At 40.2% G+C, this 17205-nt stretch overlaps 3 protein-coding genes across 3 annotated transcripts; 2 read left to right on the forward strand and 1 right to left on the reverse strand.

Annotated features, from left to right (window-relative positions):
• Nucleotides 1-483: 483 nt before the first annotated feature.
• On the forward strand, nt 484-2171 carry LOC122051579 (protein ENDOPLASMIC RETICULUM-ARRESTED PEN3-like). The gene has a single exon (XM_042612775.1). The coding sequence runs from the start codon at nt 581-583 to the stop codon at nt 2045-2047; it is 1467 nt and encodes a 488-aa protein (XP_042468709.1). The 5' UTR covers nt 484-580; the 3' UTR covers nt 2048-2171.
• On the reverse strand, nt 2134-9059 carry LOC122051571 (probable anion transporter 1, chloroplastic). The gene is made up of 10 exons (XM_042612768.1): nt 8480-9059; nt 7415-7522; nt 6566-6721; nt 6193-6408; nt 5845-6054; nt 5521-5658; nt 5172-5273; nt 2891-2956; nt 2679-2763; nt 2134-2569 (listed from the first exon to the last, which is right to left on the reverse strand). Exons 1-10 carry the CDS (start codon nt 8927-8929, stop codon nt 2472-2474), a joined length of 1629 nt encoding a protein of 542 aa, XP_042468702.1. The 5' UTR covers nt 8930-9059; the 3' UTR covers nt 2134-2471.
• A 630-nt stretch (nt 9060-9689) lies between these two features.
• On the forward strand, nt 9690-11196 carry LOC122051590. Its single transcript, XM_042612787.1, has one exon. The coding sequence runs from the start codon at nt 9947-9949 to the stop codon at nt 11018-11020; it is 1074 nt and encodes a 357-aa protein (XP_042468721.1). The 5' UTR covers nt 9690-9946; the 3' UTR covers nt 11021-11196.
• Nucleotides 11197-17205: the final 6009 nt, after the last annotated feature.

Here is a 17205-nt window from a genome sequence, read left to right on the forward strand (position 1 = left end):
GTAAGTTTATTTAAATTACACAAAAATACTTAAATAGTATGTTAATAAATGTTAAAATTATTTAAAAATTAGTTAGAAGTGTTCTATTTTGATTAAAATAAATTTAAGTTAATTAAATTTTATTTAAGTATCTTTGATTAAAACTCTTACAATTAAAGTTTTGCCCAAAATTAATATAACTTGGAATAATTTTATTTAAGACGGATACATTGTTAAAGCGTTTTGATCAAAATTATGTTAATTAAAATTGTTAAAAACAGTTCTTATAAATGTTGCTATTCTATATTGAAACAATTTCAGTTTTGCTAAACTTGTTAAAATGTTATTAGAATAAAGGTGATTTGAAAATAGAAAGTAGGATTAATGTCTTTTTAATATTTTTTAAAATGGGATATTTTTGATGATGTTTCAGCGGACGGTGCTTAATTGACCTGGGTCAACGTTAATGCACTTGGTCCATTTGTTGTTTCGACGAATATTATCAACCAGCAAACACCAACTCCAACGTTTGCCGCGAGCAAGTCCTGCCCTAATTGTCAGACCCTGCTGCTGCTCTACCAAGATAGAGAGAGGGGAAGCGATGGAAACAAGCAATTCCGGTGGCGCCTCCCTTCCTCGGAACCCTAACGATCGCGTCAAGCTCAACGTCGGCGGAAAGCTCTTCGAGACCACGGTCCTCACTCTCCGATCCGGCGGCACGGATTCCCTCCTCGCAGCCCTCTCCCTCCGCGCCGCCTCCGCTCCCCGAGACGACCCCCCACCCATCTTCATCGACCGCGACCCTGAGATTTTCTCCGCCCTCCTCTCCCTCCTCCGCTCCGGTTGTCTACCCTCCGCCGCCCTCCGCAGCTTCTCCAAGCAGGACCTCATCGACGAGGCTCTCTTTTACGGAGTCGACGGCCGGCTTCGCTCCGCCTTGTCCCCGCCGCCACTCGTTGGGTTCGACGCCGTGCTCGCCTCCACCATCCGCCCCGCGTCGGACGCCATTCCCACCGCTTTGTCCGCCGGATTCGAGGACGGCTCCGTCTGGGTCGCCCATGGCGGTCAGATCTCCGCCTACGACTGGAGCCTTGCCCACGCCGGTACCATTCGAACCCATCTTGACGAGATCACTGCAATCGGACGCGTGTGGCCAGAGGTTGCCGCGACCGGCTCCTTGGAATCCCCTGGCCTACATTTCTATGACGTCTCCGGCGGCAAACATGTCGGATCAGTCCATTGGTCGGATCCGGGCGATCCACGCATCTACAAGGCGCGGGTGACCGCGATTGCTGCTGGGTGGTCCAGCAACGACCCTCTCTACGCCGCGTTCGAATGCCCCCACCGGGAGAACTGCATCCTGGCAGTCGACCCGGCGACGCTGGGACCGGCAGAGACGATCGGGCGGCAGAACGGAGGCGCGGCGAAGACGGCGTCGCCGGGGCGACTGGTGCACGTGCGCGAGCGAGGGCTGGTCTTCGCGGCGGCCGTGAGCGCGGGGGCGTTTGGCTATGCCGGCTACATGCGGTTGTGGGACCCGCGGTCGGGGAAGGCGGTGTGGGAAACGAGCGAGCCCGGCGGTGGCAGCAACACGCAGCGGTACGGCGACGCGTTCTCCGACGTGGACGTGGACCGAGAGGGTTCAGCCATCTACAAGGTATGTTGGCGATCGGGGGACGTGGCAGTTGCCGACATGCGGCGGCTGGGGGAGGATCCTTGGGTGTACCTGAAAGATAAGAGCGCCACCGCGGGGGTGAGGAGCGTCGGCGAAGGGGTCAAGAGTGTGATCCGTTGCTATAAGCAGCAAGTGTTCGTGGGCAAGGAGGGGGGATTGGAGGTGTGGTCGCAGATAACGGAGGGCGAAGAAGGCAGGCAGCGGAACGAGGACGACGTTAGTGCTGGCGCGACGTATCGAAGGAACTTCGTCGACAAGGAGGAGGATGTTAAACGAGGGCGGATAGGGGCAATGGAAGCCTGCGGCAATCGGCTGTTTGTGAGCAGGATAGGAGTGGAGGGAGTAGAGGTATGGGAGAGTTCCGATCTGTCCGGCGCCATCTCCATTTTGTAGAAAAGCCTGTGCTTGTTATTGGCATGCCCAATCAAAAGCAAGCTTGTTCGGTTCTTTTCTGCTCAACATACTTTGTATTCACAGCATGAGAATGAAACTCCTTGGCCAATTTAATTGCGTTACATATACAATTCAATTGAAGTATTCATGAAAATGCACATTACAAAATCGGTATACGTTCTTTGTACATATTTCAAGGTGATATTAGCTTAGGTAGACAGTACTGCCCGAGCCCTGTAGGCTATACCCTTTTTCTTTGCTTTTATTTGGGAGCCCATGGAGAAAAACTGGCGTCTGCAAGAGCAAGATGTTTTCTGTGCTACAAATTTAGATGCAGTTACGTTGTTTGACCAAAGATCAAAAGAATCAGGCTTGCTTAACTCGCCAACTTTATTTTAAGTGTCGGGTTATCCAGAAATAAGTTTTAGTCAATAATCTTCTCCCCTGTTGAGAATATGTTCCAGACCACAGTTCCAGCAATGTAGAGTGCTACTGAGACCTCAAAAACATCATCCCAGGATCCTGCCATTAGTTGACATGTCAGCCGCAGAAAAGTTATCATATCCAATTTCTACGACTAGACTGTTAAATCAACGTTATTCTTCAAATTGCATAAATTAGTAAGACAAACCATGTTGCAAGATGTAGCCTGTTGCTGCTGTCCCGAAGACTCCAGCTAAAACCCCAGCAGTGTTTGAAAGACCAAGAAGAACACCCTGCAAAAAAAACACCAAAATGATTCTTTAGAAGCCAGGGTGATTCGTAGAAGAATACACGAGAATTTTTTAGGACTACCATAACGCCTTCAAAAGGAATGCATCTGAAAATGTTCATGTTACTTACAGCATAGCGAGGGCCAATATCTTGATGGTTGGAATACAAGCCAGACTGTGAAAATGCATCAGTTCCCTAATTGATAGAGAGTGGTATTAAAAAATTGTCATTCTTGATTTGATGACATAATGTATCACTTAAATGTACAAGAGAGAAATGCCAATATGTCATTGGTGACGTTTGGTTAAATGTCTGGAATAATTATGAATATGTATTTGATAGTAAGGTGAAATGAGAATGGAAATGAAATCCATCTAGTTATATGAGTTGGGTTGTTTTTCATAAATCTAGAAATTATTCTAAAATTATCATTTCCAAACTCAAAATCCAAATAATATCTTTTACTATCATTCTATTTTCTCATTCTCAAACCCATTTAGTTATAAGATTTATACTACCATTTAAATATAAAAGAAATTCTCCAAAACCGCTCATGTTTCAACCCTAATACAAATAGTAAAATGCAAAATTCGGGCTTAGATAACCTTATCATGAGAAGTAATATTGGGTTGTCATATTGTGCTTATTAAAGGCTCAAATCCTTTTTATTTCCACTTTACACGATTTGAATGAAAATAAAATCAAGAAGTTAAATGAAATTAAATTTCTTATTAGATTCTACTTTCTTCCAAATAAACAAGAGAACATAATTTCCTTTTTCTTAAAACCAAGGTAAGAGTAACATGATGGAAGAACTTTGATGCCTTAAGTCAATATCAGACTAATGCAAAGTTTGTCTACAGCTATTAAAGGTTGTGAATTTTTTGCCTAATGAGAACATTTAATGTGTATAGAATTTTCTAGAATCTAATATTTGCTGACGAGAACAATGATCTTCATAAAAGAGAGACAGAAAAAGAGAAACTTCGGTTTCTGAATTGCATGCAGCCATCTGTTTCAGACATATAAAGACCTCAATACAGCTGATCACTTAAAACTTTGAACAGCTCAAGATCGATACATAGGTGTTGGCCAGATTGAGACAAGGGAAATAAGAGAAGTAAAGTGTGAGAGAGGTTTAGTTGTAAACTTTTCTGCTTGTTCATTCGTTTACTTTCCCTGATTTTTAACTTGGCATTCCCAGTACTAACTAAACATGGATTCCCAACACAGTCGATTGTAATACTCTGTCATAATTTCAAAACTTCACCCAAATAAATGGGATAAAGACTTAACTAGTTAACACACAACAAACTCAATCTGATCAAGACTGGCACAGTGCATCTTGGTTGGTTGGGATGTGTGACATTGCTCCCCTCCCTATTGAGCTACTTGTCAACCAGCACCATTGAGAGAGGATTACATTGACCTGCTAAGCACGCCGTGTTAAGGTATGGTTGTTGGGATCTCATTGCAGGCTTATTGGATGACTGCAATCAGAGCACATGACAGGGTCACTCAAGGCTCATTGATTTGACTATTGGGTGACCAAAAGCCCAACCCTCTGATAACACATAAATGCATAAGACCGATTCAAAGGGTGGGAAGAAGGGAAGGGAAGGAGAAACAAAAGGATGCGTTGTTTTGAGCTATAGACATTTTTCATTATAGTATTCATTTGTGAAATATATTATTGCGGGATCCCTAATTCTACAACTTGAAACTTACTCCACCACAGTACACCTGGACTCCTAGTCCTTTCTACTCAGAACATGGGCTCCCCGCTCCACCATTAGTACAATACTCCGGCCAGTTACTAGAACTCAACCCTCCACATCTCCGTTACCATAAATTAACGACACATAACTCCACAAACTTGACCTGATTAAACGATAGGGAAGTTTTCATTCAGTACCCTACGTGAATCTTTTTCAAAGTCCACATGATTTCAAAATTAATGAAATATAACAGTTTTTCGTATTCCTTGATGACAATTTGACCAACTCACTAACACAACCACCCCATAAAGTGAAACAAACTGTCACGTACACCATTATTTCTACTGAGATCACAAGTTGCTAATAAAATGCAACAATGACAAATGCTTAATCCTTACCATACATGCAACTAAATTTCACTTTTCAATCCAGCAGGACAGATGGGGCACATGATATACAACCTTTCTTATGGGCTTAAAAATTTACATCAACTAGATATGCAAAAATTATATTCTCTTTTCCCATCTTAAATGGATAGACTGATTCAATCAAGAAATAAATTACAAGCATACGGACAAACAAAGCAAAATATCATGCTGAGGAGATTCTTGCAATAGAACCAAATAAGCTTGTTTGAGTGATAGACTCATACTGACCAAACTTCAGAATATTATCATTTGTCAGAATTATACCTGACTGCACACCATGCATAATACTGCCATTTCAGGAGAATGTACATGACTTAATTGAGTCAAGAAGAAAGCCGGACCAAGGAACCCAATTGACTGCATGATCTGGTTGGAATGAAACATGAACATAAACATCCACAATTGCTTAATAGAACAGACAGAATAATTTCGTCACCAAAAGATGACCATGATCAAATACAAGTCGAGAAGGTACATAAATTTACTTCTTTCTTAAAAAATTATCAGATAAGATATTGATAAATAACACAGAACAGATCTTTCTGTCATGAGAAAATGGTGCTACTTTCCTGGAAGATTTCACAGTATATAGATGCAGAGGAATGATACTTACTTTGCGAACAGTAGTCACTGACATGCCTCTACTGACAAGCGTATCTGCAATCCATCCACCAAAATTTGCAGAAACTGCCATTGTAAGCCATGGAAGAATGCAAAATAGACCAGAATCTGTGAGGTTGAACTTCAAAACCTAATCAAGGAAGATTGAAAACAATTTCATCAATATCTTTCTAAATTATGGAAATTTTGAATGTGAAAGGAAACTTAAAAAAATAAAATTACTGTGAAACTTCATAAGGTAATAGGTAATTGGAAACATAGTATTCAAGTTACAACTAAAACATCAGAAAGTTAAGGGCAAACATATGCATTCAACCTGATTGTAGTATGTTGGCATCCATGTAAGAAGAATAAATGTTCCCCAGTTGTGGCAGAAGTGGGACACTATAAGAGCCCAAACAGGTGGCTTTGACAAGATTAATCTCCATGGTATAGTTTTTACAGGTTCTTTAAGCACACTGCCACTAATGATAAGCTTCTTTTCATCATGCCTGATTTCAGGATCTTCAACAGGAGAACTATATGCCTGTTATACACATGACAACAGAAGTTAATAAACTTTCAATGAACACGCTGATTGTACTTTGACAGATAAACATATTGCACAAAAGGTGCAAATCTAAAAGGAAAAAAAAATCATATATAGAAATGTTGCATGATGCACCTTAGTTAGCCATACTGTAAGCCAAACACTGCCAAGAGAACCGAATGAGTAGAAGACAGAAGGCCAGCCAAAGTTATGTATCAACAAAGGTGAGAAGGCCAAGCCAGTTACTGAACCAAGGTACATGCCACTATATACCAGAGCTAAAGACCTGCTTCTCTCTGCTACCGGTATCCACTTCGAAAGAATATTATTCATAGCAGGCATGGCAACCCCCTGACAAAGACATATTGTCCCAACTTAGGCAGTAGGAAGTTAAACAAGTTACCAATCGGTTAGGAGAGATACACAGCAGTAAAAATGATCTTTTTCCTTGAGGAAACCACAAATGGGAATTATGGAGCTGTCCTATTTAGTGGTGTTTGAATCTTACCTCACCAATCCCCATTAAAACACGTACGATGAGAAGGAAAGGCAACCCAACCTTTGCTGCGACTGGTGTAAGAGCTGTAGCAATAGACCACCAAACAACTCCAAATCCTAATACAAGTTTACCACCAACCATGTCGGCCCATATACCTCCTGCAATCTACATGGACCAAATCACATAATAAAAACAAATATAAATCTTTCACTAACAAACTAACCTACTAGAAGAATGGAAAGTATTCAAATTCAACAACAATACATCATAAATGATACTCATGCTCATTTATTTGTAGAAAGTATCAACTAAATACTGAATGTATTAAGTATGAGATTACAAATTGTACTCATGCAGTGCATAGCTTGAAACTCAATAATCCTTTGAGCCATATGGCGGCCATTCTATGCAATTTCAAGTAGCATCTCCGGTACATCAAATAGCATTAAAAATTGCTTTACAAAGTGTAACTATAAGTAAGAAATGGAAACATCAAGATCTTCCTGCCTTTTTATGTCAAGAACAATGGAGCTCAAAGGCACTATAACTGTGTTTCACCTTAAGCTAACACAAATAGACCTATATCTATTTTATGGTTGATACTATATTTATCTAAGTCAATTTTTACCTATTATTGTTTATACTCTAGTTTTTGCTATCCATCCAACTAAAATATTAAACATGAAAACAGAAAAAATAACAGCTTCTATTCCTTATGTTGCAAGAGCAATATAGATCAAGCAAACCATTACATTATATAAGAAACTTAAAACTGCAACAAAATAATGTGCTAAGATGATGCTCTCAAATTTGTAGCTGCACATGACTATTAAGACAATGCATATGGAATTGACAAACCTGGGTCAGCAAGTAGCCCCAGAAAAATGATGACTGAATCAACCCCACAGTTGAAGGATTCCAGTTGAATTCTGCAGACATGGGCAGGATCGCAATGCTCATATTTACCTGTTGAATGGTAGCAAATCATTAATTTTCAGTAATTCTATAGTCAACTACAAAGGTCTTTTTTTTTTGTTAAAGCTCTAAGCAATCAATTAAAATATAGGTGCTGGTCCTTGAATTTGAGAAGAGCAAAAGTGAGGGAAAATGTTGCTTAAAACTCCTATTTCTTGATTCTATTCATCTAAGGCCAGTTCATCTAATAAATTACTTATCATAAAGTGGGTTCCAGAAACAGCAAACAAGCATCTCCCTGTGAAGTTTACTATAATGTGATTTCTTAATCGTTGATAGCATACATACTATGGCATACCAAAGAAAATTCTGATAATGTCAATAATCGAGATTTATTTTCACTTGTCAAAAGTTGGAAAGTTGCTAGCACAACTTTATCATATATCACACGACCATAGGGACATTTTATAACATTTAAATATCTCCACATTGATTTGGACTTAAATTTGGCAAGCGACTTAAGATAATGAAGTTAATGACCAAATTTGTTGCATCTGAAGGTGGAGCCACCACTTGCCCTTAGATTGTATGACTAGGAATGAATTTGGAGAATTGGGTTTGAAAAGGACATCAAGATGGGGGAAGTTGATATCTGAATCATCCACATGGAAAATTGTAGGTGAATAGAGAAATTGTATAAATAAGATAACTTATACATACTATATATATAATATGTATGTATATAATTCTCACTAGCTAATGCACACAACCTTTGTCACCACTCAGCACATTTCCATTATAGACATATCAATTACTACCTCAGCTCCAATTCAAGCTTTTTCTTAATCGGATAGCTTGTTCAGATATGCCTTCTGACGTTGCAACTACTACACAATGACATTGATTCCACGACTGTAACCACATGATAATATAGCTACACCAAGTAAGCACTAGAATAGAAAGCATAAAAAATAAGAAAGGACATTTACGGAGAAGAAATGGACTCACACGGTCCATGTTGCAGAGCAAGAACGCCGAGAAGCAAAGAATCACAATCACCCATCGTTTAGGAAACGACTCCAACCCAGTACCTTTAGAACCCAACCATCCCATCCCTTCCTCCTCCTCCTCCTCCTCATCCTCCCTCTCCAGAGGAAGAGCAATGGAAACCAGTTCTCTTTGGACCACATCTGGGAATCTGATCGACTTCGAGATCGACTCCGGGGCGTTAACAGTCTCAGGTTTTACTTCAGATCCACCACCTAGGGCCCGAACACGCAGGCGGAAGATGAATCGAGAGCGGCAATGTTGGGGGCAACCCAAAGGGGACAAACTTCCTCGTAGGGATGGTTCCCTCTTCCGTCTGGCGAATCTGGAGCAGGAGCTTTTTCGGTGCGGCAGAAGCTTCTCCGGGATAGATGAAGTGAGTGGGAGCAAGCAGACTCCCGTCGACGGCATGGCGACGAACACCTAATGGGCAAGCTCTCGGGCGATCTTTATCGACATGATTCAGCTTTCGCTAGGAGCGAATAGAACGAGTGGAGAAGAGATGTTGGGAAGTGGGTCGCATCCTGACCGCCCCAAGTGGGGCGATGGCGAGAGATTCAAATTGGACGGTAAAGATGACTGGAGAGGAGCTCTTCGTCGTCATCGGGGCACTTCGTTAGAATAAATATCTCCGTTGAGGGCATCATGAGCCATCAAAATCGTAGTTTTGTAGCGTGTATGGTAGAGTAGCCTGTTGGAACACGTAGTTTCGTAGAACCGGGCCATGGACCGAATCCGGCTGATCGCTGAACCAAAGTCCATAACTTCTGAATTTGTTTTATAGAAATATTTATTTTATTCCTTGTAAAGTTTGATAGGAAAAATATTGCCTATCAAACTAATTATGAACCGCCTCAGTGATCTGTCATCTGTGTCCGATCAAACTAATTATTTTTAAAAAAATAAACCTAGGCTTCAATTATTTAATACGTTAAAATTTGTCTTGAAATTAAAAAATTCAATAAAAAGTAGTTCTGAGTTTATCCAAAAAGCTAACGACAAGCTCACTACTCAGCAACATGTTGCTTTTCAATTATTTTCTCACCCTGACAAAATAATATTTTTCCTTGCAGAACCATATGATTCAACCTTTATATCGGTAAAGTGGCGTTGGCCCTTTAGCTAGCTGTTCAGTAGATGGGGGCTTCTGCAGCTACCGAGTGTCCACGATTCACAACCTATCATTTACCTGGATGATTAACCAATCGACCAATGTAAAGGGAAGGATGATTCCTTTGTGGAATTGCGCTATGATTTCTCTCCGTTTTGTTCGACGACTCTATACCAACCAATGGCTCAAGTGCACGGTGAACCCGACGGAATCGAACTTTTAACAGCGATGGGACAAAGACGTCCTCTTGGCTCTTTTTCATTGCTTCATCCTCTTCTATTCCCTCTGCCATTTTCTCTTCTTCCAATGACAGATCGATGACTGCTGCGCGATCCTACGCTTCCTCCTCCTCTTTCCTCCTCCTCTTCCTCCTCCACCTTGCCTGCTTCTTCCTCCGTTCTCGTGACGGAGACGATCGAACTCGGAAGCACAAGATCACCGCTTCATCCTCGCTCCCGAACTTCTGTCCGCCCTCCCATTCCACTCCGAACCCCTCCAAATTTCTCTCCCTCCGATCCTATCTCCGCCGCTTCCTCTGCTTCCGTGACAATCATGAACAACAACAAGAAGCTCCGCCACCAAGCGATTCAACTCCCATTCAACTGATAGCTTTGTCACCGGATCGCAGTCCAAATGGGAAAGTTAATGCCTACGTTGCCGTGTCAGCCGACGTGGCCATCCACCCCTGCGCGTCCTGCGGCGAGGTCATGAACAAGGCGCAACTCCTCGACCTCCACCAGGCCACGATGCACTCCCTCTCCGAGCTTTCGCCCTCCGATTCCGGCCATAATATCGTCCGCATCATCTTCGAGTCGGGCTGGCGAGGCACATCGCCGGTCATCGTCCGTCGGGTCCTCAAGATACACCACACGACGCGCGCCCTCGCGCGCTACGAGGAGTACCGCGACGCCGTCCGAGATCGCGCGGGGAGGAAAGGGTGCGCCGCCGACGGGAGGTGCATCGCCGACGGGAATGAGCGGCTGCGGTTCTACTGCACAACGACGCTCTGTTCGTGGGACGCCCGGGCGGCAGGGGGCGTGTGCAGGAACCCGTTCTGCTGCGCCTGCGCCGTGGTGCGCCACGGGTTTGCCGGGAAGAGCGCCGACTTGGATGGGATCGCGACACACGCTACAAGCTGGGGCGCGCATGCGGCGCTGCCGGAGGAGCTGGAAAGGGAGTTCGCATTCCTGGGGGCGCGGCGAGCGATGCTGGTTTGCCGCGTGGTGGCGGGGAGGGTGCTACGTCGGGGCGTCGTGGAGGAAGATAAGTTGGAGAAAGGCGCGGGGTTCGACTCGGCTGCAGCGGCGGCGGCAGGGGGCGGCGACGAGCTGCTGGCTGTCTTCAGTCCGAGGGCGGTGCTGCCGTGCTTCGTGGTCAGTTACTCAGCCTGAGGTGGAAGTGGCGGGTCCCGCAGCTGCTATTGAAGTTAGTGGTCATATGACTCACATAAGCCTGTATCTCCGCGTTGTAATATGCCGCGATCATATGCCAGCTACGGACTCCATGTAGTTTTAACTACCTTGTCGTGTAATTTAATGCTCCTATCGAATCTATGCGCTATTATAAACGGTAGATGTCGCCGTAAAACAAAAATAACGGTAGCGGATGATGTCATGCTGTCGTACAGAAAGTTTTACCGAAACTCGATTAAATGAGAGACAAGCTGGCCGCCTGCGGAGTCGAAAATATCGAGCGACGGCTTGTCGGAGCGGGAGCGGGAGCGGGAGCGGGAGAGTTCGCACTTCCGACGAAAGAGATGCAGTTCTACAAAGACGGCCATAAATGTCCAGTGCTGGTTCGCCTAAAGCTTTCATGCATAGTTCTTTGGTGAACTTCCGAGATCTAAATTTAAAAAAAAAATTTAGATATCTATGATAATAAAGTCATCCACATAAATTCATAAATAAATAAGGGTAAATTTACATGTAGTCCCTAATCATAAACTCATCTTTGCATACAGTCCTCATCCATAAAAATCTTTATTTCCACTCCCTAGTCAAATATATTTACCTAATTGTCTATTATACATTTCGGTATAAGAAATTTAAAAATTAGTATATTTCCTTTTAAATTCAGTACATTAAATTAGAATCTAATATATTTTCTATTACGATTCTTTTATCACCTCAATTGGATAGAAAATATACTAGATTTTTCTTTAAATGATACTCAATTTGATGAAAAATATACTAGATTTTTTTTAAATGATAAATGGTGCTAAATTTATGAGAAATTATATTAAACAAGAAAAAAATCGTGCTCAATTTAATAGAAAATATACTCAATTCTAGTTTAATGTGCTGAATTTAATAGGAATTATACTTATTTTTATACTATTTGTACGGAAAAAAATATGAGGGTTAATTTTGATAGAAAATATACTCGATTCTAGTATAAAGTACTGGATTCTAGTGTAAAGTACTGAATTTAGCTCCCTGCATATTTGTTTTTAGACTTTTTATACCTAAAAAATTGAGGGGCAATTTAGGTAACAATATTTGCATGAGGGAATTGAAACAAGTAATACTTTACATGTAGGGAGTGGAAATAAAGTTTTTTGTGATTAGGGACTGTATGTAAAGTTATGATTGTGATCAGGAATTTTTCTGTACTTTACCGACTAAATAATCTATATATTATTTTAGGCTTTTTTTTTTAAGAATGAGAATGATAAAGATTTTTTTAAAGAATATTATTATAAAGTTATTAAAAAATATTTAATTTTGTTGTTCTCACTCTAAATAAGAAATAAAAGTGTGGAGAAATAAAGAAAATTATTCATCTCATATCTAGTAGTACGAATTTATTCTTCCACGAAATTAGACTTAATTTACTCAATGAAATAAGAAACACAAATTAGGGCAACTCATCGACTCACAATAAAAATATATATATCAAATTGAGTTGCATTTCTTAAGACTAGTACTTCTAAAAAAAAATAGAAAAACTTAAATCAAATAGGTCCTCTTGCCTACCAAGAAAAGAAAAACTTAAATCAAATAGGTCCTCTTGCCTACCAAGAAAAAAAAGTATGAGTTTGTCAATTTTGTTTAACTCTATGATTTTTACAATATATATTTGGTAAGTGATATTATTTTTTTATTTTTTAGTGATATAGATATACTGATCTTCGAACCGACTAATGATCCGTCTATGAAAATTTTCAAATGACCACCAAAGTAGAAGCACTCATGGAATCTCAACTAGATGGCCAACATTCTTAGGTCGGCTTCTCACTCGAAGGAAACATCCCCTGTAGTGCGCCGCAATTGAAACTTAAACCTTAGATAGTTTAGTTATCCATTAAATAACCTAACCATTGCACTATTGACATGGAGTAGTGATATTATATGTTGGACAATCTTGTCGGAGAGAGAAGGGAAGTAGTCTGAATTGAAATTATAGATCAAATCAGACTGTTGAGTTGATCTGAGTTGATAATCTCAGGTTGTCAAGTAAGGAAGGAAGAGTTGCTTGGGATGACTAAGTTGACTGAAAAATTGGGTTTCCTTGTATGTCAGAGTGCAGACTCCTGAGTGCAAAGTCCAAGTGCAGACTCCTGAGTGCAGAGTCCGAGTGCAAACTCCTGAGTGCAAAGTCCGAGTGCAGATTCCTGACTCCCAAATGCATACTCCTGACTCTCGAGTGCAAACTTACGACTACAGAGTTTAAGTTGCAGACTCCCGACTCCTGAGTGTAGACTCCCAATTGTAGAGTTTGAATTGCAGACTCTTGATTGTAGACTCTCGAGTACAAACTCTCGAGTCTCGAGTCCTGAGTGCAGACTCCTGACTGCAGAGTCCAAGTTACAAAAAAGAAGATATCGAGATCTGCTTTCAAACAGTTTCCTTAAAACAGATTCATCCTTCTCCAGCTGTGCTTTCAGGTTATGATGGGCATTTGTTTTCTAGGATACAATGACAAAATCACGTACACAACCAAGCATTGGTTGTTCGTAGCGAACTAAGGAAGGAAGTACTTAATGTAAATACCTCGTGATAGTTTTAATGTGATCAATCAAATCAGAGTTAGACCCCATTATCTTTTGATGTCTTGTGTCTAAATGTGTAGGAACTTAGGAGTGTTGGGATATGCCCGATGCAGGTGTGTGCTAGAACACGTTTCATAAACATGCGCAGCAGAAAATTAAACAATAATAATTTTTAATTATTACATCACACACACCGCACAAATATAAGACTACAACATGCCAAAAATGATAGCATAATTAAAATTTTACGGGAAGTAAATTTACGCTAGGTATACCTTACGGATGACCTGTAACGAGAAGGGCATCAACCGTAGTGACGTTGTCGAACTTGCCTCTATTCGTATCTACATTGGGCTCCTCAAGATAACTCTGTGAGTACAAGCCTCTCCTTTGGAAGTTACTAGCCACGAGCGAAGAAGAGAGATCAAGAGGAAGAAAAAGAGAAGCATACAAGGGAGAGTTTTTCTCCCTTGTGGTGGTCACGACAACAAGAGGGAGGGCGCGGGAGAGAGAGGAGAGGGAGAGGAGGATTGGGTTTCCAAAAGTCAATCAATCAAATAATGAAACTTGTGTCTAATTCTCTCCTAATTACATTTATATATAATCCTCTTTAATGAGTTGGATTAGAAAGTCCAAATCTAACCCATTATCCCTTAACCAAAACTTAGTCCATTAACCCCTTGGTTTGGTTCACAACTAAACCAAGTTGGTTCATGACTAATTCATGATTAAATCAAATATGGTTCAACTCTACCATAAGAGATGTAGCTCATTTGCGCTTTCATCATGACAAATATTTTAATATTTATCTTATATATGGTCCAACTAAATATTTATCTCTTGATCTAAGAATCCTATTCTTTAACTTATTTTACATCTTTTAGAGACTCGTTAGTGTGTGTGACCCAATAGGTTCCCCGTTTATCTTGGCTATCTATAATTAACTACTTAATTATAGAACGATCATGGGTGACACCTAGTAGTACATCATATCCCTAATTAGCCAGAAAATTATTGTTGATCTTAGAACTAATTTTAAACCCTTCAACAGCTATAGTGAGTCGTGCCTTGTTCCTTTCACTCGTCTTATACCCACTTAGTTCAGGACATGGTCTATGTGTCTGTCCTCACTAGACTGATTACGTCACACCTAGCCTAAGTAATACTTCCTTGTTCTACGGATTCAAATTACTCATACATATGTCTAATAGTCTCGTACTTTTAACATGTGATGATTTGGCCAAAGACTTTGAGTAATAATCCTAATGAGTGGTCATAGGGTATACATCTCCTCCCAAGGAGAGATGAATCCTCTGTGGGTTATCCAAATATCTTCAGGCATTTCGACTTATACCCAATCATCCCGAGTCCACACCTCAATGAAGTGCTTACTTAAGATGTCAAAGTATAAGTCTCCATGACCAAGATAATTTGTATACCTCAAGTTGAAGGAAACTTGCACTCGAGTTGCAGTAAGAGTTTTACAGACATATCCATATATATAGATAATCATATGAAGTCTTACAGCGAGTCACTCCAATGAACTAGTTATCATAACTAGCATTCACGTTTAACTCTCGGCATCACAATATCTCCAGCCAGTGAGAAAACTGTTGCTTGGCGAACCAAGGAGTATAACCCGTGCTAGTCTTACAGAATTGATGATGTCCAAATGCATCAACTTGACGACTAGGAAAATTCTAATACGTTCATAATTACACATGTAGAGATAATCACTAGTTATGATCCAATCACAATTTTTCTCATGTTATGAATTGTATTACGGGCATTCAGTAAATGAGTTTAAGATAATCAAACATATAATATGCAATCAAATAGTGAATCTATATTTAGTAAAAATCGTAAGGCGATTGCCTTAGGACATCCCTCAAAATCTAACACTTCCACTTGGCCTAATGCTAATCGCCACGATGTCCTAAACTGTAAGCATGAACATGACTCTCAAACTTGTCTTGTGGTAGAGTCTTTGTCAAAATATCTGCTATGTTCCTTTTAGTGGAAATTTTCTTGAGTCGTATTTCTTTCCTACTAATGATCTCCCTAATCAGATGATAGTGGCGAAACACGTGTTTTGATCGCTGATGAGACCTAGGTTCCTTTGCTTGCACAATAGCTCTGGTGTTGTCGCAGTAAACAGGTAATGCCTCAATAGTGGATGAAACTACTCCAAGTTCGGCAACAAACTTCTTGATCTAAATTGCTTCTTTGCGGCTTCCAAAGTTGCAATGCATTCCTCCTCACAGGTAGAATCTGCAACAGTGTCTTGCTTGAAACTTTTCTAATTAACTATGCCTCCATTAATATGAATATGAATCCAGATTAGGACTTGGAGTCATCCTTGTTCGTCTAAACTTGCATTTGTATATTCGCATATGATTATATCATCATCTCTATATACCAAGAACATATCCTTAGTTCTTCTCAAGTACTTAAGGATTGTCTTGACAGTCATCCAGTGATCCATTCCTAGATTAGATTGGTATCTATTCGTAACACTCAGAGCATATGATACATCAAGCCTTGTACATAACATAGCATACATAATATATCCTATTACGGACACATAAGATATTCTATCCATGCAAATCCTCTTGTCTTATGTGTGTGGGAACATAGACTTCGAAAGGTGAATTCCATGTCTCATAGGTATGAAACCTTTCTTGGATTCAGAAATGCTAAACCATTTTAGTATTCTGTCTATATATGTCAACTGTGAAAGACCCAGCAATATTTTTGATTTATCTCTATAGATTTTCATCAAGAGAATGTAAGTTGCTTCTCCTATATCTTTCATGGAGAATATTTTGGGCAACCAAACTTTTGATTATAAAACTAGCACATCATTTCCTATAAGCAATATGATATCAACATATAATATCAGAAATACGACCACACTCCCACTAACATTTTGATATACACAAGGTTCATTTAGATTTTGTGATAAATCAAATTCATTGATCATCTTATCAAAATGGATATTTCAACTCCTGGATACTTACTTTAGTCCATAAATGGATCGTTAAAGCTTGCATACTTTATTCTTGTTAACAGATGTGAAACCTTCGGGTTGTATCATGTACAAGTCCTCGAGCAGATTTCTGTTAAGGAAAGTTGTTTCATATCCATTTATTATATCTCATAATTATGATGAGCTTATATGGTCAGGAGTATTCAAATGGATTTTAGCATGGCTACAGGTGAGAAGGTTTCATCATAGTCAATGTTTTGTCTTTGACAATAGCCTTTCACCACCAACCTTATTGTTAGGATGTATACTAAAAACCTAGCTTTTTGTATGAACATTTATTTTGAAATGAGAATCACATTGGTCAAATGTCTGCATTTAGTTAAATGTAGTTGTCCATTTAATTTATATTGTACATAACATGGTGTGTGGTGTCACACAGAAAATTATGTTATCAGTTCCTTATAAATTATAAATAGTAACTCACAACCAAGATGGATTGGGGCAAACCATTGGAATGATTGTAGTGTAATTTGGTATTAGTTTGTCTTGACTATAAAATTACACTAGTACACTATGTATGTATTGAGCAGGACCAT

Source organism: Zingiber officinale, chromosome 1B (assembly GCF_018446385.1).
Source record: "Zingiber officinale cultivar Zhangliang chromosome 1B, Zo_v1.1, whole genome shotgun sequence".
NCBI lineage: Eukaryota > Viridiplantae > Streptophyta > Magnoliopsida > Zingiberales > Zingiberaceae > Zingiber > Zingiber officinale.